The sequence below is a fragment of the Zalophus californianus genome, chromosome 5, assembly GCF_009762305.2.
Source record: "Zalophus californianus isolate mZalCal1 chromosome 5, mZalCal1.pri.v2, whole genome shotgun sequence".
Lineage (NCBI taxonomy): Eukaryota > Metazoa > Chordata > Mammalia > Carnivora > Otariidae > Zalophus > Zalophus californianus.
In genome coordinates this window covers 40,941,832-40,968,286 of record NC_045599.1, presented here as the reverse complement: position 1 = coordinate 40,968,286, position 26,455 = coordinate 40,941,832, and the positions used below count along the sequence as shown (strand labels likewise).

Here is a 26,455-nt window from a genome sequence, read left to right as displayed (position 1 = left end):
TGACATCAAACAGAATAACTTCAGTCTAACAAGAAAACACATTCTTACCCATTCTCTCATTAACTATAGAATGATTTGAATGCTCAGATATCTGTATATGCTTTTTTTTTTTAATTTCAAGCAGCCAGATACTTTGTTTTTCTTTTCAAATTTTTATTTAAATTCTAGTTAGCATATAGTGTAATATTGGTTTCAGGAGTAGAATTTAGTGATTCATCACTTACATATAACATCCGGTGATCATCATAACAAGTGTCCTCCTTAATACCCATCACCAATTTAACCCATCCCCCACCCACCTCCCTCCATCAACTCTCAGTTTGTTCCCTATTGTTAAGAGTCTCTTATGGGTTGCTTTCCTCTCTTTTTTTTTCCTTCCCCATGTTCATCTGTTTTGTTTTTTAAATTCCACATGTAAGTAAAAAATTATATGGCATTTGTCTTTCTCTGACTGACTTAATTTACTTGGCGTAATACACTCTAGCTCCATCCACATCATTGCAAAAGGCAAGCTGTCATTCTTTTTGATGGCTAATATTCCAGTAATATGTATACATACATATGTATGTATGTATGTATACACCACATCTTCTTTTTCCACTCATCAGTTAATGGACCTTTAGGCTGTTTCCACAGTTTGGCTATTGTTGATAATGCTGCTATAAACATTGGGGTGCATGTACCCCTTAGAATCTGTATTTTTGTATCCTTTGGGTAAATACCTAGTAGTGCAGTTGCTGGGTTGTAGGGTAGTTCTATTTTTAGCTTTTTGAGGAACCTCCATACTGTTCTCTAGAGTGGCTGCACCAGTTTGCATTCCCACTAACAGTGTAAGAGGCTTCGCCTTTCTCCACATCCTGGCCAACCTCTGTTGTTTCCTGTGTTGTTAATTTTAGCCATTCTGACCAGTGTGAGGTGGTATCCCATTGTGGTTTTGATTTGTATTTCTCTGATGATGAGTGATGTGGAGCATCTTTCCATGTGTCTGTTAGCCATCTGGATATCTTCTTTGGAAAAATGTCTGTTCATGTCTTCTGCCCATTTCTTTTTTTTTTTTTAAGATTTTATTTATTTATTTGAGAGAGAGAGAGAATGAGAGATAGAGAGCACGAGAGGGAAGAGGGTGAGAGGGAGAAGCAGACTCCCTGCTGAGCAGGAAGCCCGATGTGGGACTTAATCCCGGGACTCCAGGATCATGACCTGAGCCAAAGGCAGTCGCTTAACCAACTGAGCCACCCAGGCGCCCTGCCCATTTCTTGACTGGATTATTTAGGTATTGAGTTTGATAGATTTTGGATACTAACCTGTTATCAGATATGTCACTTGCACATATCTTCTCCCATTCTGCATATGCTTTTTACTTTGCTACTTCCTTTAGTGTAACTTAGTGGCACATGTGAGCAATAATTACTACATAATCTTCAGTCTATAAAAGCATATATAATACTTTGTAAAAGCTTTAAGTGATTCTCCAGCTAAGTGTTGCTGTTGTAAGTGTTGGTTTTCCCCTTCTGCAGGCTTTAGAACTTTATATAAGAAGTAACTATACTTATATCAATTAGCGTGAATAGAAGAAAAAAATTGTACACTTTATCTTGATTCCAGGGCTTTAACTAAATTCTGCCATGTGGGTAGATTTTTTTTTTCTTTAAATCTTCAATCATGTAAAAATTTTCCATAGTGGGAACCCTGAAGCCAATGACATCATTCCTGTAAGTAGAGGAAGCTGAAAATGGTGAAGCTCTTAACAATGAAGCGGTCTTGGTTCAGTGTACTAGGTAGTATTACCACACAGTAGATCTTAAAAGATTTTTATAGATCAAAGATTTTAGGGGATGATTGAATTAGCATATTTATTTTGGTATTAAACTGTATTTTTTCTTTTAATTTTTAGATTTTATTCATCACATTAATGACACGGATGCTGTACTGAGTACCAATGATAGCAACCCTGGTGAGTAGTTTGAAATTTAAAGTTTAGCTTGTTTTTTTTATTTTCCACTTTGCTTCAAAAGGAATTTAAGATAGAACATATTGCTTTATTTTAGGTAAATAATTAGTGCAACATCATTACCATTATGTTAACTGAACCACTATTAAATTGATGACAACCAATGTGTTTCAAAAAAAAACTCCATAAAAGGTTGTATTAATGTGAGCTAAACAAGATTGAGTTCATACTATACAATTCACAACTGTAGCTCCATCTATAGAATCCATGTTTCCCTATGAATAGTCAATACATATTTTTAAGAGTTTGTATCTTTGCTCATTGTTTTGGAAGTCTAGAAGCATAGTTCTCAGGTTGTTAACTTTTTTAGACATTTACTGTATTATTTACTAATATTTAAGATATACAAATCTGTATCCTGTAAAATAATTTCCTAATAATGAACGAAGGTTAGTAAATGCAGAAAGATAAATTGAAGCCCTGGCAAAAAAAGAAAATCTTAATTTCTTAGAAAAGTTTCCTTCAATTAATTTGTTAAAAATAAATCTTTGTGGCTTGTGGTTTTATCCACTATGGCAGTCATGAGGAAAGTGAATGTAAAAGCTAATGTAGGGGTGCCTGGGTGGCTCAGTCGGTTAAGCGTCTGCCTTCGGCTCGGGTCATGATCTCAGGGTCCTGTGATAGAGCCCCAAGTGGGGCTCCCTGCTCAGCAGGGCATCTGCTTCTCCCTCTGCCTCTCCCTCTCACTTGTTCTCTCTTTCTCTCAAATACATAGATAAAATCTTTAACAAAAAAAAAAAAAGCAAAAGCTAATGTAACCTTCTTAACAGTTACGCTGTTAACCTTTAACATCACCTAAAGCTTTATGTATTAATGATTTAGATTTTAGAGTATTAGATTTCAGAAATACTAATGTATCTTTACATTATGTATTTAGATTTATGTGTTTAGATTTCAGAGATACTAAATTGATATCCTTTTGATGGAGGAACACATTGATCAATGAGAAAATTCATTCTATATATTTTTTTTTAAGATTTATTTATTTAAGAGAGAGAAAGCACACTGCCAGGGGGAGGGGCAGAGAGTCTTAAGCAGACTCTGTGCTGAGCACAAGCCCGACGAGGGTCTCCATCCCACCACCCTGAGATGACAACCCGTTCCAAAACCAAGACTTGACCGCTCAACCAACTGCACCACCCAGATGCCCCTCAACATATATTTATTAAGCCTCTTATACGTCAGGATCTAGTCTAGGCTCTGGGGATATAATGAACAGACAGAAGTCTCTCCTTTCTTAAAGCAAACCTTTCAATGTTTACTATTCAGTGTCTTACTTTGTTCCTTTATTAAACTCATTGACCTGTGTTTTGTTAACACTAGCAAATGAGTAAGTGCAGTACCAGCTCTTCTGTGGACACACGGACACACACACACACCTTTGAATAATTATATTAATGTATTTTGGTATAATTTTAAAATATATTCATAAGTTTCGTGATTACACTGTTGATTTGGAGAGTACCATCAGCAAAGACAGTTTACTTTGCATTCTTCTCTTTGAATGATGTGTTAAATACTATGAAACAGTCCATCTCAGTTAATGTAAAATTACAGCTGACCTTTATTGGATACTTGCTGTGTGCAGGCATTATTCTAAACATTTTACAGCACCTCTGTAAGGTAGATAATGTTCACTTCACTTCTTAGATAGAAAAACCAATGCACAGCGAAGTTAATGACTTGCCCAAGGTTACATAACTACTAAGTGACAGAGTCAAGATTCATTATTTAGTCAGTTTACTTCCACAGCCTGTGCTCTTTACCACTGTAATTATTAGCACAAGAAAAATTCAAGTTAATTTACTTCTGTCCAGATATAGAAGACAAAAGTATATGTTAAAATGCTGACTAAGCAAGAAAATTAAGTGTTTGGCTTTGTGGCATGCCAAATATATAATGGATAGAGAATAAATTAAAAACAGAACTTAAAATGAATATATCATTTTCTCTTTGACTAGTGATGAGAATGATTGTTACTTATTAGGAGTATTTTTCACCAGCATTAAGAGTTCTTTTTAAAGAGCTGATTATTAGGAAAAGTACTATTATGAAATTAGAAACACAGAATGATTTGTATCCTCTCTCCTAACAGCAGAAATTGCCACTTGAAAATCATTGTTAGGAAAATATGTTTTACTCAATTCCCAGTTCTCTGGATATCATCTAGGCTGTTAGGCTGCTATAATATGTGATAAACTTTCATGAGAATTATTCCAGATTGCTGGAATTCAAGATTCGTAAGCTATAAGCAATAGTTAGGTTTTGGCAATACCATGTCATCTGTTTCAATGCTGTCCACTTTTTATTCCAAACCCATAGATTTTGTTTATTGTTAAAAGAAATCTGTTCTGAGGTGGCTGGGTGGCTCAGTCAGTTGGGCATCTGACTCTTGACTTGGACTCAGTTCATGATCTCAGGGTTGTGAGACTGAGCCCCACATCGGACTCTGCACTGGGTGTGGAGGCTGCGTGAGATTATCTTTCTCCCTCTCCTTTTGGCCCTCCCGGCCTTCTAAAAAGAAAGAAAGAAACAAACAAACCTGTTGTTTGGCCTTTGTGTGGGTTAGTAGCACAAAGGTAACAATCATCCTGAGTATTTCTTACATTATTGTATAAATAAGATCAAATACCATTTAGTCCAAAATTTTCTCTCTGGCAATGGAACCAAAAGATAGTTGGTAGGATAATTTTATAACCTCCCATAGAAATTAAGGATATACTTCAGAATTTTCTAAGATTCTTCCACCTTTAATTATTTGTAAGTAAAAGTTTCCTAATGTGTTTAAATATTACCCTCTATTTCAGAAAGCAAGAACTTATTCATGATACAAGTTGAGTTTGGTAGAGCAAGTGTCATTCTCTGGGGTAGTCATTTTGTATTCTTCGTGGTCTTCTCTAATCTGACTGATGCTTTCTGTTGCAGTGATTTGTCCAAGTGCTGGGAGCAATGACCATCCTGACAATGGCTCTATGATTTTCTATGCCAATGACACGGGACTCCAGCAGTTTGAAAAGTGGTGGAATAAGTCCAAGACAGTGCCCTTTTACCTCATAGGGCTCCTCCTTCCACTGCTCAATTTCAAATCTCCTTCATTTTTTTCAAAATTTAATATCCTAGGTAAGCTGAGGCACTGTGTCATGGAGCTTCTGTGTAATAGAGTACACACTGGATTCTGTGGAAATATGATCTGGCTAGAGAAAGTTACCTACCAGGCCTGTTCACCTATGTTTAATTTGCTCATTCATATGTTACCTTGCTTTCTGGGTTTTTTTCGTGGAGTTTGACACAGAGAAAAATGTAGATGACCATTTCAAGTCCAAGTTCTTTTTTTTTTTAAATATGAGTTATTAGATTTCCCATTCTATCCTTACTGAACCACTGTTCCTCATTTCTTTGGTGGGTACAACTACAGGAAACAGATTAAGATTTCAGGAGGAGAGATCCAAACTGTATATTACAGGGATTCCCAATACTAAGGATTGGAAACATAAGAATTTACTAAGGGAGGTTATGGAATATTTTTTCCTGCAGTTTCTATTTAAGAATATAGCACAGAATTATCACCTAGCTTTCAACCTGGGGTGTCATTCTCTAACTCAACCTAATGAAGTTTATTCTGCTTTTGCTCTCCAGTGCTTTTTCTTTATTGGAACACTATTGCCTCCTTAAAAGAACAGACTTCTTACTGTGAGCCCAGTTTTTCAGAAATTTCTGAAGTCACTAAAGAAATTTCACAGATTTCTGCATCATTAAAGGAATGTTTTTGATCCCATCTTCATTTGCAGTACTGAACTTTAAGATGGCAAAAGGAACCCCAATTAAAAACTTAGATCTGGTTAACTAAAGATAAGGATAACATTCATAAAAAATTGATTACCCCAAATAAAACATAGGGTTACACCTCCTCCCTATATATCTGATCTCCTGGTAGGAAGTGTAGAGTATAAAATAATTAGATTACTCATCACATCAAGGAGTTGGTTTTGGGGGTTTTCGCTATACCTCTCTGCCTCACAATAGGATTCTTTGCAAGACTGCCGCAGACACACACAGAAAATCAAGCATTGTGGTTATATAAGCTTTGTTCTCTTGTTTTTATCGTTTCTGAATCAGCTAATCTGCAAACCCACAGTCAGCTTATATAACTCATTTGTGGTTTCCTGATTTGCTTGCCGAATTTCCTATGGAACAGATCTTTAAAAGTTAGCATATAAACTGGTAAAAGTATTTGCTAGAACAATCACCAGACTTGTAACCAAGTTGATTATTCTCTACCTCCTTAAGAATATTTTGCTTTTGCCCCCCACTTTTTTTTGGTACTTTCCCTTTCTTTTAAAACTATAGCTTCTTTACAGATATTAGTATCTAATTCCTATAGAAAGAAACCTACTTGGATTTCTTGACTCTACTCCATAATGACTGGACTTAATTCTTTAAAAAGAAAACTCTCCAACTTCTAGAATACTAAAAAAATCTGAATACCCACTTCATGCTGTGTATGATTACCTATGAATGGAATCTGTAATATTGTCATCTAGCAGGTAGTATTCCCTAGTCAGACCCTTCTCTAGATACTAGATCAGATTGTTCATGGATTATTTGGCTTATCACCTTTCTCAAATAGTCTTATGATCCACATTCACTACTTTTCTTTATTTACTTTCTTATCACATAGTAATCGCTATGACAGACTTTTCCAGCTTATTCACCATCTCTAATATTTCCAATACAGAGAATAAGAGTCAGTTTCATGTTGTGTTTTTTTTTCTCCTGTATAAGCTTACAATTTTGTAATGAGTTCTTTACATGTGTCCTCCTCTTAACTGAACTCTTAAATAAATTAAACAGTTTCGCATTCTTCAATATATGAGCTACTTTCATCTAGTTCTTCTTAGGCCTACTACATAGTATTTTGCTTTTTGAAAACTCATATTAGCTTGTTTCTATTCTTTAGATCCCACCTGGGTTTTAATGGGCATAATCAACAAGAGTAATAATTTTCCAAACTGTGCTGAGAATATAGAAACAAAGCTTAATTTTAAAATAGTCTATAAAACACGCAAAGATGATAAATGGTTTCTGAATTTTTTCTCACAGGCACAGTGTCCGTTCTCTATTTGATTTTCCTTGTCACCTTTAAGGCCATACACTTGGGATTTCATTTGGAATTTCACTGGCTTATGCAAACAGAGTATTTTGTACCAGGTAAGCTGTTTTGGCCAAATAAAAAATCAATAAATTACAAAAATGTGATCTTTTAGCTAACTATTGTTATTATAAGACAAATAATATTTTTTTTGATGAGCACTTTTTATTAATGCTATTAAGCTAAAAACAGGAATGCAGTTAAAATTAGTCTGCTTTTCTCTCAGGAGTAACCAAGGCCCTTTGTCATTTCTGCTTGAAAATTGAAGTTCAGTGAAGTTATAATGCAATTAAAAAATCAAACTCATTTTCTAGACTTTTCTGGGGAAGCATACCGCTAGAATTTCAGAAGCTTAGAACATAGTCATTGATTAACATATGTGGATAATACTGTTCATTAACATCACTGTTCCCTTATGGGTTTTTTCTTTTAATTGTTTTTCAGGCTAATTAAGATGGTGGTTATTAAGTGTTCTCTCCCTCCTTTTTTCTCTTATGGTTATAACTTGGCAATTATCTTAAGTTTCACCCAAATTCAGTGGATTTGGGGTATGATAAAAGCACCATGAAGCAATGAATGGACAATGCTAAGTAAGAAAAAAGATTAGAAAATGGAAGTATTATACTAGTATCCTGAAAACTCATAAGGAGAAAGCAGTACAAAATTTTCTTGTTGGTTTAGAAAGACGACTTTCCATTCTTCACCTGTTAATTCAGGTAGTCTAGAATTCAGGTCTAATTAGTATCTGGTGTTACTCTCTGAAGTCAGTAATTAGAATTGTCTACCACGCTTTCTGTTTCTTTTGTTACAACACGCCTGGGTTTTCCAAGTGCATTGAGTTGTTTGTTGGAAGTTGTTTGTTACTATGGTTACTTATTTTCAGATCATCTGGGTGCATTAGCTTTGATTTTTTTTTTTATTTCTATAAGAAGCCCATATAGGGGTGCCCGGGTGGCTCAGTCGTTAAGTGTCTGCCTTCAGCTCAGGTCATGATCCCGGGGTCCTGGGATCGTGCCCCGCATCGGGCTCCCTGCTCAGCGGGAAGCCTGCTTCTCCCTCTCCCACTGCCTCTGCTTGTGTTCCCTCTCTCGCTGTGTGTCTCTCTCTGTCAAATAAATAAATAAAATCTTAAAAAAAAAAGCCCATATAGACTAAAAAGTCAGTGTAAATTCAGGATAAAGGAAATACTGGAGCCCGAAAAGCATCCTTCTCTTCCATATTGTATTTAAAATTGGATATGAATGAAAATGACCACTTTAAGCTAGTGCTTCCATTCATTGATAAAAATAGTCTAGGATGTCTTTTCTAAAATTAGGTCCATACTGATTTATATTAAGAGTCTTAGTGATAAACGTTTCTGCTAATAATAAGACATGAGAGAAATATGAAAAAAAGAGTATAAATATTTAGAAGATGGAAAAGAAAATATGTTTATATATTAAGCCATTTATTTCACTTTATTTCATTTCTAAATGATCTGAAGGGAGAATCATGAGGATTAAAGAGGCTTGTGTTTATATTTATGGTCCTGAAATTACTTTATTATGAATGAAGAATTTTTTAGGAATCAAAATATGTCATAAATCTTTTTCAGTAAAGGCTAATTAAGAATCAGAGAACTTTGGAGGGTATGAGCCTTTACTGTCCTTGATGAACAATTCACATAAACTTATAGTTCTGATTGAATCTTTATTTATATACTTTTGTTGCAAAAATTTCTTTCTCAATGCAGTGGATCCTATTGCCCTCCTTGCCAGGTAATTGGAAAAGTAGAAAAAACTACTCATGTATGTTTCATCCTATCCTTTCCCCCTCCAGGACTTTATTTCTGTAGTTATCCCTTCTTTCTCCTTAATCATGTACCATCAAATATTTCCTTTACTGAACTATTCGTCCCAGATAAAAATCTCTCTCTCAGTCTTAAAACAAAAACTCAGATAATTCCACGTTCCCCTCTAGCTATTGCTTCCCTTTAAAGAAAAACTCTTTGAAAGAGTTGTCTATTCTGACTCTTTCTACTTCTTCCATTTTGCCTTGAACTCGTGTTTGCTGGGCTTTTGCCCCAGTCACTCCACTCATATCCAGTAACTCCATCTTGGTCAAATCCAGTGACCAGTTCTCACGTCTCTTCCTGCTCAACTTAGCAGCAGCATGAGCACATTTGGTCACTCCTTCCATCTTGAAACATTTTCTGAACTTCTAAAACCCATTTTCTCTTTTTTTTTCTTTTTTTTTATTAACATATAATCTTGATGAAGTTTTTTATCTTGCTGAAGTCCCAATATTTCATTTTTGCCCTTGCTTTCCCTTGCCTTTGGTGATGTTTCTAGGAAGAAGTTGCTGCGGCTGAGGTCGAAGAGGTTGCTGCCTGTCTTCTCCTCAAGGATTTTGATGGATTCCTATCTCACATTTAGGTCTTTCAACCATTTTGTGTCTATTTTTGTGTGTGGTGTAAGGAAATGGTCCAGTTTCATTCTTCTGCATGTGGCTGTCCAATTTTCCCAACACCATTTGTTGAAGAGACTGTCCTTTTTCCATTGGACATTCTTTCCTGCTTTGTCGAAGATTAGTTGACCATAGAGTTGAGGGTCCATTTCTGGGCTCTCTATTCTGTTCCATTGATCTATGTGTCTGTTTTTGTGCCAGTACCATACTGTCTTGATGAGTATGGCTTTGTAATAGAGCTTGAAGCCCGGAATTGTGATGCCACCAGCTTTGCTTTTCTTTTTCAACATTCCTCTGGCTATTTGGGGTCTTTTCTGGTTCCATACAAATTTTAGGATCATTTGTTCCATTTCTTTGAAAAAAGTGGATGGTATTTTGATAGGGATTGCATTAAATGTGTCGATTGCTCTAGGTAGCATTGACATCTTCACGATATTTGTTTTTCCAATCCATGAGCATGGAACGTTTTTCCATTTCTTTGTGTCTTCCTCAATTTCTTTCATGAGTATTCTATAGTTTTCTGAGTGCAGAATCTTTGCCTCTGGTTAGATTTGTTTCTAGATATCTTATGGTTTTGGGTGCAATTGTAAATGGGATTGACTCCTTAATTTCTCTTTCTTCTGTCTTGTTGTTGGTGTATAGAAATGCCACTGATTTCTGTGCATTGATTTTATATCCTGCCACTTTACTGAATTTCTGTATGAGTTCTAGCAGTTTTGGGGTGGAGTCTTTTGGGTTTTCCACATACAGTATCATATCATCTGCAAAAAGCAAGAGTTTCATTTCTTTGCCGATTTGGATGCCTTTGATTTCTTTTTGTTGTCTGATTGCTGTGGCTAGAACTCCTAATACTATGTTGAATAGCAGTGGTGAGAGTGGACATCCCTGCCGTGTTCCTGACCTTAGGGGGAAAGCTCTCAGTTTTTCCCCCATTGAGTATGATATTCACTGTGGTTTTTTCATAGATGGCTTTTATGATATTGAGGTATGTGCCCTCTATCCCTACACTGTGAAGAGTTTTAGTCAAGAAAGGATGCTGTACTTTGTCAAATGCTTTTTCTGCATCTATTGAGAGGATCATATGGTTCTTGTTCTTTCTTTTTAATGTGTTGTATCGCATTGTTTGATTTGTGGATGTTGAACCAACCTTGCAGCCCAGGAATAAATCCCACTTGGTCATGGTGAATAATCCTTTTAATGTACTGTTGGAACCTATTGGCTAGTATTTTGGTGAGAATTTTTGCATCCATGTTCATCAGAAATATTGGTCTGTAGTTCTCCTTTTTGATGGGGTCTTTGTAAAACCCCATTTTCTCTTGATTCTTCTACATGACTGCTTTCTCACATTCCTGACCAGTTAGTTATGGAGTTATGTAGGGTTTTATTCAAACTACCTTTCTCTCTGCCTTTATTCCCTAAGTAATATCATGTACTCACCTGGCTTTATATATTGTCTATATGGGGACTAGTCCCAATTTTTTATCTCTTATAAAGAGATATTATATCGTCCTTATCTACCTGCCCCTTCTACATCTCCACTTGGACATCTACTAGGTATTTCAAACTTATATTTATGAAAACCAAATATTTGTTTCCATCCTCATCCACCCCCATTGCACCAACCTGCCTAATCTGCTCTTCTCCCAGGTCTCTCTGTCTCAGAAAGTGGTAGCTCCAATTTTCCACGTGCTCAGGCCCCAAACTTCAGAATCATACTTGATTGTTTTTTTTCCCCGCCTTCCATATCTGCAAAGCATGTCAGCTGTACTTTTTTTTTTTAAGATTTTATTTATTTGTTTATTTAACAGAAAGAGAGAGACACAGCGAGAGAGCAGGGGGAGCAGGGGAACACAAGCAGGGGGAGTGGGAAAGGGAAAAGCAGGCTTCCCGCTGAGCAGGGAGCCTGATGCGGGTCTTGATCCCAGGACCCTGGGACCATGACCTGAGCCAAAGGCAGACACTTAACAACTGAGCCACCCAGGTGCCCCAAAGCATGTCAACCTGGATGATTATACTAGCCTCTTAACTAGTCTTAGCATTTCCACTCTGCCTCCCTTTCTGTAGTTTGTTCTATACCTAGCAGCCAGAGTGAGGTTTTTAAAACACCACCTTCAAAAGCCTGGTTTCCCATCTCATTCATCTCATTCAGAATAAAACAAGCCTCTGGGTGCCTGGGTGGCTCAGTTGGTTAAGCGTCTGCCTTTGACTCCGGTCATGATCTCAGAGTCCTGGGATTGAGCCCAGTTGTTGGGCTCCCTGCTGAGCAGGGAGTCTGCTTCTCCCTCTGCCTGCCACTCCCCCTTGCTTACGCTCACTCTTTCTCTCTCTCAAATAAATAAAAATCTTTAAATAAATAAATAAAGCAAGCCTCTGTCATAGTCCACAGGTCCTATATGATCTGACTCCTGGCATCCTGTCTGCCGTCATTCCCTGTTATTTTTCTACTTACTCAGTCCACTCCAGCCACACTGTTTCCCTGCTGTTCCACAAGAATGCAAGCACACTCCTAGCTCAGAATCCTTGCACTTTTACCTATACATGAAATGCCCTTGTCTTTTCTTAGCTATCCACATGGTTATTATCATTAGAGAGGGCTTTGCTGGCTTCCTGCCCACTCTCACTTCTTAATTGCTTATTTTTCTTTAGAGCTCTCATCACTACCAAATCTTATATGCAAGTATCCCTGGTTATCTAAATCTATTAAGTTCCTAATTCTAATAATGAGTTGAAATATTAAGGGATATCTATTATTCTAATCTATTTGGTTCTTGAGTTTCAGATAGAAAGTAGCAGAAGTTAAGAAAACAAAGGACTTTCTAAAAATGTTTCTTAATCTATTCGGTTCTTGAATTCAAGAGTGAAAGTTCAGTTGGTAAGGAATACCTGTATTTTTTTTAACTTGTGTATCTGTCGTCCTTAACAAGAATGTTTTAGCTCCTGAGAAAAGGGATGTTCTTTGTTTTTGCTTTCTGTACTTCTCTATTATTGTTGTATCCCCAAGGCCTATAATAATTCTGAGGGCATAGTGAGTAGTCCGTAAACAATGTTGAATGAATAAAGGTGTTTATCCCTACTCCCTCCTGAATCTCATTAAAGCAATAGTGAAGAAATAAATGTAAAAACAAACACAAAGAGACTATAGAAGAGACAAGAGCAGACAAGAGACAGCAGTCGATTGTTAGATACTGGAAAACTGGTAGATGGTTAGACTGACAGCAAAGCCGACAAAGCTGAAATTTAAGTACCTGTAGAGAGGCATTCCATCACAAAGGAGAACATTTTGAACTATACATCGAAACCCTAAGTATTTAGAGGCATTTTGGTCCCTCTGAAAACAAGAGTAAGGAAAAGAGTTTAAAATGAGGAGAATTCTTTGCAAGTTTACATCAGGAATAGGTAGATAGTTAGATTATAAACCCCTTTTCCTCCTCAGTCTAGCAAGTGATGGAAGAAACTGAGTTAGGCTCAGAACTCAGGTTCTCCATATACAACAAAGGGTGGGAAAAAGGCTTTAGTCTGAAAACAGGGACTAAGTGAAAGTATTATGTTGAGTGGTAAGACTCTCCTCTCTCCCTGTACCCCTCCAATTCTCTTTTCTTTACTCTTTGGCTCCCAGAATGCTGACAGCATAGGATAACAGAGGATTCTCCTCTGGAGAAACTGACAAGTGCAAGAGAAAAGACCTAGAGTCTTGGACATTTGGGTTCTACCAAAGAAATGGCAGGTACTTTGCTTGTATCAGACCATTTAGATGTTTACTAAGTATGTATTTTTTTGTGCTTCAATATAAAGCACCAAAGCATATGTGCTTCGATATAAAAAAAAATAGGCAAAGATGACTAGATTTTTGTGGAAAGCCTCTTACATGAAAACAAAACTCGGTAAGGGGGGAAGACCTTGAAAAGAGAATAAGAGGGAATAAGAATAAGAAAACTTGCAAAAAATTACCGTCTCAAAATGACAAAAGAAAGTGATATATCCATGAAACAGTATTTGGGTGCCAAGGAAGGAAGGAAGGAAAAAAGGAGGGAGGTTGGTCTTAGAAACCAAAAATATAATAAAAATTAAGAATGCAAAGAAAATTTGGAAGATAAAGCCAACTTCCCAAGAAGTAGGTTAGGAATCCTGGATGGATGGAAGAAAGGAGGGAGGGAGGGACGGAGGGAGGAAAGAAGGAAGGAAGGAAGGAAGGAAGGAAGGAAGGATAGAGAAAAGATAAGAAAATGAAAGCATTAATCAGGTAGCCTAATAACTAAAAATAGTTCCATGGAATAGAGAGAAAATGAAGGGGGGGTGGAGGAAGAAATAATTTAAGAAGTTTCCTGCTAACCAAAGAACACGAGTTTCTAGAGGTACAGGTCCCACAGTACCTGGCACTGTGAATAAAATCCACACTGAAGCATATCATCACAAGATTTCAGAACACCATGAATAAAGAGAAGACCCTGAAAGCTTCTAGGGATGAAGAACAAGTTTACACAAAAGGTCTGGAGTCAGAATCGTCTCAAGGTTTTTAACAACTCCTAAAACTAGAAGACAGAAGAAGTGTCATGAAGGTCTCAGGATAAGTTATTTTAACTTAAAATTCTAAATCCCACCATACCCTAACTCAAGTGTTAGAGTACAATAGATATTTTCAGAAGGTAAAGTCTCACAAAATTTTACCTTCCAGGCACTCTTTCTCACACACACACAAAATAAAACCCTGCGGAATGTGTTCCACCAAAAAGCAGTAAATCACAGAATCCTCAGAGTAGTGGTGAAGGGCTATCCTAGGAAACAGCTGTGCAGCAGGCCTAGCAAGCAACCTGTCCAGATCACAGCAGCAGACAGAGGGCCCCAGGAGGCATTTTTTCAAAAGGAAAATGAAATGGAAAAGATTATTTGATGTGTTGTATAGAGTAGGTTTTTTTATTTTTAAAGATTTTATTTATTTATTTGACAGAGAGAGACACAGCGAGAGAGGGAACACAAACAGGGAGTGGGAGAGGGAGAAGCAGTCTTCCCGCAGAGCAGGGAGCCCGATGTGGGGCTCGATCCCAGGACCCTGGGATCTTGACCTGAGCTGAAGGCAGGTGCTTAACAACTGAGCCACCCAGGCGCCCCATGTACAGAGTAGGTTTTCACCCCTTTTTTGGAGAGTTTGGGGAAAAATTAGTGTTAAGTAGACAGGCAACCAAAAAGAAAATACCTCCAAATCTCCGTAAACCTCCATAAAAACAGGCCAACAAAAGTATTTTTATATAAGAAAGTATAATGATAATACATTTCATGGCTTAACTGTGAATAATGCAGAATAATCATCAAAATTAAAACACTGAATATTTATTTTTACAAAATCAAAATTAGAATTAAGATTATATTGGGAGGATGGGGGATGGGAAAATGTGAGCGGTAGTAGTAACATAAAAAGTCAGTGGATTATGTCTAAAATTTTAAAAATAAAGGCAAAGGAATATAAGCATTAAATAAGATAGATTCTAAATTTAAAGTGTGCTGAATAGTTATAAGAGGTATAATTAATTACCTCTGGGAAACAGGCTTCAGGATGGGGGGTATGAAGCAAGAGAATGCTGTTTTTTGTTGGAAGCCCTGTAATACTTTTTAACAATTAGTACACATTTAGGACTACATTTTTAAAATGAAAAACTGTTAAATGCTTTGAAACTGATTTCAGAAAGACTTCAGACACTGATCTCCAAGGATTATGCAGTGATTTGCCATTTGTTAGCAGCATTGTGTTCATCTGCAACCAGAAAAAATAATTTTCTAACCACATATGCTTTAAATAGCTTTGTGATTAACTTTCCATTAGGAGCAGACTGCATTCTACCATGCACTCACTGATACTTAATAATGCCTCCAAATATAATGGAATTTCCGTTTTTATATTTTTTTACATGTAGGCCCTATCATTTTTTTGTTTTTGCTTTGGAACTTTTTATTGAGGCATAACATACACATATAAAAGTGCACAACTCTTAAGTATACGGTTTGATTTTCACAATGTACCAGATACCCAGAACCAGAGCAAAAACTAGCACTCTAGAAGTTCCTCTCATTATGCCTACCAGCCGCTATCTCCCTGCAAAGTTAACCACTGTTCTGACTTCTAACCCCAAAAGTTGGTTTTGTCTGTGTTTTGTTTTGTTTTTAAGTCATGTAAAAGAAATATAGAACATATGTTCTTTAGTGTCTGGCTTCTTCCAATCAACATTAAATTGTGATATTGATCCATGTAGTTGTGTCCATTTGTAGTTCATTCTCATTGGTATTTCATTATATAACTATACCCACAATTTGTTTATCTTTTACTGTTCAAGGATGTTTGTCTCCGTTTGTTTAGTATTATGTTTATTGCTGTACTCTATTCTTATACATATTTAAGGTGAAAATATGACAGCTTTCTCTTGTATAAACCTAAGAGTGGATTTGCAAGGTATGTGTATATTCTGCTTTGGTTGATATTGCCAGTTGGCATTCCAAAATGGCTGTATACTTTAAATGGGTGAAGTGCATATGAATTATATCTCACTGAAACTGTTGAAAAGAATCTCAGGTTTTTAAGAAAATTACTCAGTGGGGCGCCTGGGTGGCTCAGTTGTTAAGCGTCTGCCTTCGGCTCAGGTCACGATCCCAGGGTCCTGGGATTGAGCCCCGCATCAGGCTCCCTGCTCGGCGGGGAGCCTGCTTCTCCCTCTCCTTCTACTGCTCCTCATGCTTGTGCTCTCTCGCTCTCTCTGTCAAATAAATAAATAAAATCTTTAAAAAAAAATTACTCAAAAAGAGTTTTTGTTGGTTAATTGGAAAAAGCCAGATATTTACTCATTCTAATTTGACAAGTTAGAAACAACACTGGTATCACTGGCCATGGTTAGAAAAGGATCAATTAATAAATTGCTTCAGAAAGCATTTAGAGGTAATAGAAGTTGATTGCTCTGAAAGACAGGAAATATCAGCTATACTGAAGGGAGCTTATTGAAAACTGAAAGATCTTAGCAAAAAGCAAAGTCATTCTGAAGAACAGTTTAAAATAGAATTTTGACCACTTAAATGGCTGAAGTCCTTTATTCTGAATATAAAGGAATACCTCTGATTATGTGCCATACATTGTCAGAAAGAGATGTGGCTCACTACCCTCCAGGATCTTACAGTTGAGCAGTAAGATCAATTTGTGAATTACTGATCATAATGTAGAGATAAATCTAAGAGACAATAGTCTAGGGGAATTGCATGCAAATAAAAATTAGAAATCAGAGAAGGTGGGGCACCTGGGTGGCTCAGTCATTAAGCATCTGCCTTCAGCTCAGGTCATGGTCCCAGGGTCCTGGGATCGAGCCCCACATCAGGCTCCCTGCTTGGCGGGAAGCCTCCCACTCCCCCTCCTTGTGTTCCCTCTCTCGCTGTCTCTCTGTCAAATAAATAAAAAAAAAAAAAAGGAAAGAAAGAAATCAGAGAAGGTTTCTAAGGACCTAAAGGAGTTCTTTAAATGAAGAATTGGTGGAAGGGGTATATGCCCAGTCAATAGAACATGTTTAAGCAACAGTTCAGGCCTGAGATAACATGACCCCTTTAGGAAATTATAAGAATCTGGGTTGGTGGAGTGAAAGAATACTAGTTGGGAAGTGTTTGGAGGTAAGGATAGAGAGGCAAAGTCCCAATCGTGAAGAGCCTTCTCTTTTAAGCTAAAAACAACTTTAGTGGCACTGAAACACTCCTTCCCCTTTATTGAAGGTTGGCTGAAGTAGGAGTCCTCTATGACTCCAGGACATCAGTAGGGTAGAGGAAAAATAGTCCTATAATTCCCTGCCTAAAAGTAGTATTCATAATGGAGCTGCTATGGTCAAATGCATAATAATAATGGTAATGGTAATAATAACAATAATAATATAATAAGTTGAGGTCAGAGGTGCTATAGCCTCATTTATGCATTCTCTCTGAACCAACAGAATATGTAGAAAAGCAGTGTTAATGAAAATACTGTCAGAACGTGGATGTGCTAAAGCACTGCTGAGGTGGGTGTGGCTGATCCAGTTTGTATATTTTGGGCTCCTTTAATATAAATGAATTGACCATGTATGTCTGAGTTTATTTCTGGGCACTGTCTTCTGTTCCACTGATCTCTGTGTCTCTTTTTTGCCAGTACCATACTGTTTTGATTACAGTAGCTTTGTACTATAGTTTGAAATCTGGGATTGTGATATCTTCAGTCTTGTTCTTCCTCAAGACTGCTTTGGCTTTCCGGGTCTTTTGTGATGCTGTACACATTTTAGGATTGTTTGTTCTATTTCTTTGAAAAATGCCGTTGGATTTTAATAGGGATTGCATTGAATTGCTTTGGGTAGCATGGACATTTTAACTGTAATAATTCTTCAAACATGGACATGGAATATCTTTCCATTTATTTGTGTCGTCTTCAGTTTCTTTCATTACTGTTTTCAACTTACAGGTCTTTCACCTCTTTGGTTAAAATTGATTCTTAACTTTATTCTTTCCGATACTATTGTAAATGGAATTGTTTTCTTAATTTCTCTTTCTAATGGTTCATTGTTAGTGTATAGAAGTGCAACAGATTTTTGCATATTGATTTTGTATCCTGAAACTTTACTGAATTTATTTATTAGTTGTAACAGTTTTGCTTTTTTTTAAGATTTTATTTATTTGATAGAGAGAGACAGAGAGAGACACAGTGAGAGAGGGAACACAAGCAAGGGGAGTGGGAGAGGGAGAAGCAGGCTTCCCGCAGAGCAGGGAGCCTGATGCAGGGCTCGATCCCAGGGCCCTGGGATCATGACCTGAGCCGAAGGCAGACGCTTAACAACTGAGCCACCCAGGCGCCCCTAGTTGTAAGTTTTTTGGTGTAGTCTTTAGAGTTTTCTATATATAATATAATGTCATCTGCAAATGGAGACAGTTTTACTTCTTCCTTTCTGATTTGGGTGCCTTTTATTTCTTTTTCTTGGTTAATTGCTGTGGCGAGGATTTCTAGTACTGTGTTGAATAAGAATGGTGAGAGTGGGCATCCTGTCTCTCATTCCTGATCTTGGAGGAAAAGCTTTCAGCTTTTCACTGTTGAGTACAATGTTGGCCATGGCCTTTATTATGTTGATGTACATTCCCGCCATACCCAGTTTAGAGTTTTTATCATAAATGGATATTGGAGTTTGTGAAATGCTTTTTCTGCATCCATTGAGCTGATCATATGATTTTTCTCCCTTGTTTTATTAATGTGGTCTATCACGTTGATTGATTTGTGAATGTTGAACTATCCTTGCATCCCTGAAATAAATCCCACTTAATCATGGTATAGAATTCAGTTTGCTAATGTTTTGTTGAGAATTTTAGCATCTATGTTCATCAGGGATATTGGCCTATAATTTTCTTTTTTTGTAGTGTCCTTGCCTGAATTTGATATCAGGATCAGGGTAGTACTGGCCTCATAAAGTGAGTTTGGAAGTGTTCCCTCCTCTTTTATTTTTTGGAAGAGTTTAAAAAGGATTAGTATTAATTTATCTTCAAATGTTTGCTGGAAATCACCAGTGAAGATACCTGGTCCTGCCTGGACTTTTCTTTATTGGGAGATTTTTTTATTACTGATTCAATCTCCTCACTAGAAATTGGTCTGTTCTTATTTTCCATTTATGATTCAGTCTTGGTAGTTTGTATGTTTCTAGTAATGTATCTATCTCTTGGTGTCTAAGTCCAATTTGTTGGTTTCCAATTTGTTGGTGTATAAGTGTTTACAGTCGTCTCATAAATCTTTGTATTTCTGTGGTATCAGTTGTGATGTCTCCCCTTTCGTTTATAATTTTTTTCATTTGAGTCCTCTCTCTTTTTTCTTGTTTAATCTAGCTAAAGGTTTATCTATTTTATCTTTTCAAAAAACCAGCTTAGTTTTGTTAATCTTTTCTATTGTCTCTTTAGTCTCTATTTCATTTATTTCTGCTCTCAACTTTGTTATTTCCTTTCTTCTACTCTAGGTTAATTTGTTCTTTTTTTCTCATTATTATTTGAGGTATAAAGTTGGTTTTTTCTTTAAGATTTATTTATGTATTTTAGAGAAAGTGAGCAAGCGAGCATGAGCTTAAGAGGGGGAAAGGGCAGAGGAAGAGGGAGAATCCTCAAGCAGACCCCCCATTTAGTGCAGAGCCTAACATGGGGCTCGATCCCAGGACCCTGAAATCATAACCTGAGCCAAAATCAAGATTCGGACACTCAACTGCCTGAGTCACCCAGGCATCTAGTTAGGTTGTTTATTTGAGATCTTTTTTGTTTCTTAATGGGAATGTTTATCACCATAAACTGACCTCATAGAACTGTTTTTGCTTCATCCTTTAAGTTTGGTAAGTATTTCCATTTTCACTTGTCTCAACATCTTGATTTCTCTTTTGATTCCTTCTTTGGCTCATTCGTTGTTCAGTAACATGTTACTTCATCTCCACATATTTGTGAATTTTCCAGTTTTTTTTTTCTGTAATTGATTTCTAGTTTCATACCATCGTGGTTGGAAAAGATGCTTGGTATGATTTCAGTTCTCTTAAATTTGTTGAGACATACTTTGTGGGCTAATATGTGATGTATCCTGGAGATGTTCCATGTGCACTTGAGAAGAATGTGTATTCTCTTATTGGATGGAGTGTTTTGTAAATGTCTATCAAGTACATCTGGTGTAACGTGTCATTTAAGTTCAATCTTTCCTTATTGATTTTCTGTCTGAGTGATCTATTTATTGTTAAACGTGGTATATTGAAGCCCTCTAGTATTATTATATTGCTGTCTATTTCTCCCATCAGATCTGTTCATATTTGCTTTATGTACTTAGGTGCTCCTATGTTGGGAACATAAATATTTGCAAATGTCTGATGAGTTGATCGCTTTATTATTATATAATGACCTTTTTTGTCTCTTGATACAGTCTTTGGTTTAAAGTCTATTTTTTTTTGGATATACGTATAGCCCTACTTTCTTTTGGTTTACATTTGCATGGAATATCTTTTCCCGGCCTTTCACTCTGAGTCTGTGTGTGTCCTTAAAGCTGAAGTGAGTCTCTTGTAGGCAACATCTGGTTGAGTCTTGTTATTTTATCCATTCAGCTACTCTTTTTCTTTTGGTTGGAGAATTTAGTCCATTTACATTTAAAAGAATTTTTGATATATACAGTGGCTAACTGAACATAATATTAAAAAAAAAAATACTCCTTCTAGAAAGTCATCCCAAGGAAATCATCCTGGATATGCACAAGAAAAAAATAAATAAAATAAAATAAAAAAGTAATTATAGGTATGGACTTAATATTGCCATTTTATTAATTGATTTCTGGTTGTTTTGTAATTCCTTTTTTCCTGTCTTTCTCTTTTGCTCTCTTCCTTTGTGATTTGATGACTTTGAATTCTTACTAAAGAGTTTTTCAGTTATTCTGCAAAGAATAAAGTCATGTAAATAATTTATCATATTTCCAAAAATGGTACCTCTCTTAATATTATATAAATATAATTCTGATTATTGATCTGAAGTGATCTATGTATCCTTATATGCCCAATGTATTAAGAGTTGGTTTTGGCAGGGGGGCTGTGGTTGGCTCAGTCAGTAGAGAGTGCAACTCTTGATCTCGAAGTAAGTTCAAGCCCCATGTTGGGTGTAGAGATTACTTAAAAATAAATTGTTTTAGAATTTTTATCTTTTTAAACAGAAGTGGGAGTTGCCCCCACATTTTATTTAATTGCTTAGATGTAAAAAAAAAAAAAAGTTAAAAGATTATAGACAGAAAAGGGGAAATTTTTCCTGAGAAAAATTTTTTTGTTTTATATTTTTTTTTAGAGAGAGCATGTGTACATGGGTGGGGGGGGTGGGTGCAGTGGGAGAGGGAGAGAGAGACTCTTAAGCAGGCTCCATGCCCAGTGCAGAGCCCACCACAGGGCTCGATCTCACAACCCTGAGATCATGAGCTGAGCCAAACCAAGAGTCAGACACTTAACTGACTGAGCCACCCAGGCACCCTAGAAAAATAGACTTTGAATTGCTTTGTGAATAAAAATTTAGATGAAAGCTAATAGACCGGGGCACCTGGGTGGCTCAGTCAGTGAAGCAGCTGCCTTCAGCTCAGGTCATGATCAAGCCCCACATCAGGCTCCCTGCTCGGCGAGAAGCCTGCTTCTCCCTCTCGCATTCCCCCTGCTTGTGTTCCCTCTCTCGCTGTGTCTCTCTCTGTCAAAGAAATAAATAAAAAAATATTAAAAAAAAAAAAGCTAATAGAACAACAAAAACTTAATGGAAAACTTAAGTATATAATTTTTAAACTCTTACATCCTGATTTATTTCAGAGCCAGCACTTGATTCTTAGTTATTCTTATTTTCTTTCCTAAATACTATGGCAAAAATCAGTGGACTTTCTTTTCTTTTTATAACTAAGGAATCCCCTGAGACGGGTTGTTCTTCACTTTTGCCACCTACTTTGCCTAGATATAGCACTGTTTTCATGTAAATCTTGGTCTTATTCTACATAAAAGCAGTTTTTCATTTTTGTGTTAGCAAACCTCAAAGACAGAAATTGGCAGTGCTTTTGAAATACTTATTATTTTATTATTCTTATTTCATATTAACTTTGAATTTATTATAGAAAATTTAGAGATAATCACTATTTAAACTTTTGTGATTATCCCTCCAATCTTTTTTCTTAGCATACATACGTATGTATATACACACACAAACTTTTAAAAATAAATGTAAAATCAACACTGCACCAAAAACTAATGATGTAATATATGGTGATTAACATAACAATAAAAATTTAAAAAAAAAAAAAAAAAAAAAAATAAAAATAAATGTAAAATCATACTATACATGCTATTTGAGTCATTAACATTTGCCATAGCATAAAACCTTTCTTTAGAACATAATTCTTATGTACTGTATACCACAGAGCAGTTATATCCTAGTTTAACCATTGCCCTCTGTGTAGACATTTGTTATTTCTGTATTTTTAAGCAGTGCCTTTTACATTAGCCTTTGAAAAATGTTAAATGACCAATTCTCCCTTTTCTGATTCCTTTTCTAAAGGTATTTTTCTGGCAAATTCAAGTATTAGAAGAGGAAGACCTTTAAAGTTCTAAATTTGAAACCTGCTGTGCCACACAGTAGTTGTGTGACCTCAAACACCATTAACTGATGTGAAGTACCCTCACAGAGTAGTCATTTCTTAATTCCTTTTCTTTCCCTTTTCAAGTACTTTGCTCAAGTACTTTGTTCAAGCCTTGAGGAACTTTGTAAAGACATTTTAATATTCCCTGGATAAAGCAGAGGCAGCTAATTTTTGGCAGTCAACTTTAGGCTATTAACATTCGTTTTCTGGCTGTCAGTTTTAATGTACTGTGGTTTGTTTTTTTTTTTTCGCTCTCTTTTTCTCCTAGAGATAAGATTTCAGTTTCCACAGCTGACTGGAGTGCTTACCCTTGCTTTCTTTATTCATAATTGTATTATTACACTCTTGAAGAACAACAAGAACCAAGAAAACAACGTGAGTAATTGTCAGAGGAATTGAATTTTGTTATTGGATCTTAATTCTTAAATTTAAGCCATAGAACAGTAGTCAGCAAACTTTTTCTGTAAAGGTTTAGATGGTAAATATTTTAGGCTTTGTGGGCCTTATGGTCTTTGTTAAAACTACCTAACTCTGCTTCTGTGTCATGAAAGTAACCATAAAGAGTATTTGAACAAATGGATGGTGGCTATGTTTCAAGAAAACTTTATTTACAAAAACAGACAGCAAGCCAGATTTCATCATGGACCATAGTTTGTCAACCCCTGCTATAGAATAATCACTAAAATAATGAAGAGGCATAGCTAATAGCCAGCAGTGGTGATACAATCTTTTTAAAATACCCAGGTTATCTAAAAGATTTAAAAAAAGAAACAGAATAAAAAGAAAGAAACAAAGACTAGATGGGACAAACTGAAAACAAATAGCAAGATAATAGATTTAAACCCAATCATATTGATGATAACTTTAAATATAAATGGTCTAAATGCTGCAATTAAAAGATATCAGAGTGATTAAAAAACAAAACCTGACTACAGTTGACCCTTGAACAAGATGGCGGTTAAGGGTGCTGACTACCTTGTCCCCCACTGCCACAGTCATAAATTCATGTATAACTTTCCCCCAGAGCTTAACTCCTAATAGCCTACTGTTGACTGGAAGCTTTAATGATAACATATACAGTTGATTTCAATACATATTTTGTATTTTTAATGTATTATATGCTATATTCTTATAATAAAGTAAGCTAGAGAAAGGAAAATGTTACTAAGAAAATCATAAGAAAGAGAATGCATTTACAGTACTGTGCTGTATCTATTGGAGAAAATCTGCATTTAAGTGGGCCTGCGCATTTCAAACCCCCGTTGTTCAAAGGTCAGCTATATACTTTAAATATAAAGATATACCATGCAGACACTAAACAAAGACAGGTAGAGTGGCTGTTTTAATATCAAAGTCGACTTCAGAATGAGGAGTATTAACAGAAGTAAAGAGCAACAGTACATAATGATCTTTAGGGATCAATCCCTCAAGAAGACATAATAATCATAAATACATAGGCACTCAGGGACAGAGTTTCCAAATAAATGAAGCAGCAGCTGTCAAAACAGAAAGGAGAAGTAGACAAATTCACTATTATAATTGGAGATTTCATTACCCCTCCTTTAATCATTGATGGAATAGAAAATAAATAAGGATATAGAAAACCAAAATAATGTCAACCTACTTGATCTAATTAACATTTATAAAGGTCTTCTCTCAAGCAACAGGTGAATGCACATTCTTTTCAAATGCTTATGGAACATATACCAAGATAGACCATATGCTGGGAAATTGAATAAATCTCAATAAATTTAAAAGGATTGAAATCATACCAAGTATGTTCTTGGACCACAGTAAAGTAAATTTAAAAATCACTAATGAAGAAATTTGGAAGATTGACAAATACATGGAAATTAAATAGCAGCCTCCTAAATAAGCAATGCGTCAAAGAAGAAATCACAAGAAAAATTGGAAAATACTTTGAGATCACTAAAAATGAAGACACAACAGAGCAAAACTTATGGGATGCAGCTAAAGCAGTGGTTGAAGGGAAATTTTATAGCTGTAAATATCTACATTAAAAAAGAAGAAAGATTTCAAATCAGCAGCCTAACCTTCCACCTTAAGATACTAGAGAAAGAAGAGTGAATTGAACCCAAAGCAGGCAGAAGTTAACCAGTTACTTGTGGCCTTGTCTGCAGATTTTGAAATCAGTTTGATGGCTTCTAACCATGTAAACGAAAATCATGGTGAAGCTCTAATAGAGGTCTGTACAATTGTTACTGAAATACAAAGGAAGAAGAGTTCATTGTGCCTGGGGATTCTGAGAAAACGTCAAGCAATGTGTGGCAGAGTCATTATGAAGGCAAAAATCCTTCTAAGGAGAAGGAAGTTAGCTCTCAAATTAGGGCAAGAATATAAATCAAACTCCACCATTTTCATGTTTACTCTTACGTAGTAACACATCTGGCATATTACCTGTGAATGGAGTTAGAATTGAGTTAATCTGGATTTTCCAAACTCTCTAACTTGGTGACCTTCAGATTTTTCAGATGTAAAAATAGCATTATTTGATACCTACATCTCAGGGTTTTAATCACAATTAAACATTATAAAATAGGAAAGGTATTTAACATGCTGTGGTGTATAGTAGCAGCTAGAAATTTTTTGTTTCTATATCCCCTCTTACCCTCTCTCCTTACATTTAGACTGGATCTCTCACCTAACAGGAGAAAATATCTTCCCCTTCAGATTCTTTCCAGTGCCTTCAAACGTATTTTGCAATGAGAACATATTAACTCTTCTCCAAGATTTCTTCCTATAATGCTAATAATGGATCCCCAGAAAAATACATAATGAACCATGTTAATTCTTATCTTTTCTCTCATCACTGCACTAGATTTTAATTTTATTTTTCAATTTTATTTTTTTTTACAGATTTTATTTCTTTATTTGAGAGAGAGAGAGAGCGCAAACAGGGGGAGGGGCAGAGACAGAGAAGCAGGCAGAATTGCAGGTGGAGAAAGGAGTCTGAGCAGGGAGCCCTACGACACGGGGCTCGATCCCAGGACCTTGAGATCATGACCTGAGCCAAAGCCAGACACTTAACGCACCGAGCCACTCAGGCGCCCCTAGATTTAGTTTTTATCTTGGAAATGTTTAGTCTTATTATACTTATACTTTTGTCATAAACAGTTTTAAATCTTCTGAGGGAATAGGAAGAAAGTCTTGTTTATCCTAAGTAAGCATTTGGACTTTGGGATGTAAGGGGAAAATGAGCATATACTTTTAAAGCTCTGTACTTTTAAATCCCTTCCTCCTCCTTCACAAGTTCCCTCACTCATTGTCACTTGAACAAAGCTACCTACATGAAGTTTTAGGAAGTTTAGAAAGATAGTGGAAAATACCTGTTTCATCTTCACAGGAAATAATGTGTATCTTATTAATAATGTGTTCCTTGGTGCCATCTAAGTCACCTGTCTATACTAATCAACTTTTTTCTTAGGCCAGCTTAGACCAAGTAACGTATTGGATGATTCTATCCATAATAAGGCTCTGCTTCTCAAACTTTACCACTAAAGTCTCCTAATGACAGAGAATACCTCATATACCTGGGAATCTACAGGTGAAGAACACAATTTCATTGAAGTCTCATATTTCATCTTAAGCATGCATGCACATTTTTACTGTACTCTGAATTAGTTTGTCTTAGTAGAAAAATCTTAAAATAATGAGTTAAATGACAGGCAGACCTCACTTTACACAGTTCCTA

The 26,455-nt window shown here is 36.1% G+C and overlaps 1 protein-coding gene across 9 annotated transcripts in view; it reads left to right on the top strand.

The window, feature by feature from the left end:
- Window positions 1–26,455, top strand: part of SLC38A9 (solute carrier family 38 member 9) — an 85,390-nt gene that overhangs the window by 42,088 nt on the left and 16,847 nt on the right. For all 9 annotated transcript variants that reach the window (XR_003522279.2, XM_027606715.2, XM_027606716.2 and 6 more), the window contains 4 exons: window positions 1,895–1,954; window positions 4,937–5,131; window positions 7,112–7,219; window positions 23,012–23,118. Coding sequence is in view for 8 of the 9 variants with exons in the window: in XM_027606715.2 (XP_027462516.1) it covers window positions 1,895–1,954; window positions 4,937–5,131; window positions 7,112–7,219; window positions 23,012–23,118 (470 nt within the window). In the remaining variant the exon portion in view is untranslated. The remainder of the gene's footprint in view (window positions 1–1,894; window positions 1,955–4,936; window positions 5,132–7,111; window positions 7,220–23,011; window positions 23,119–26,455) is intronic.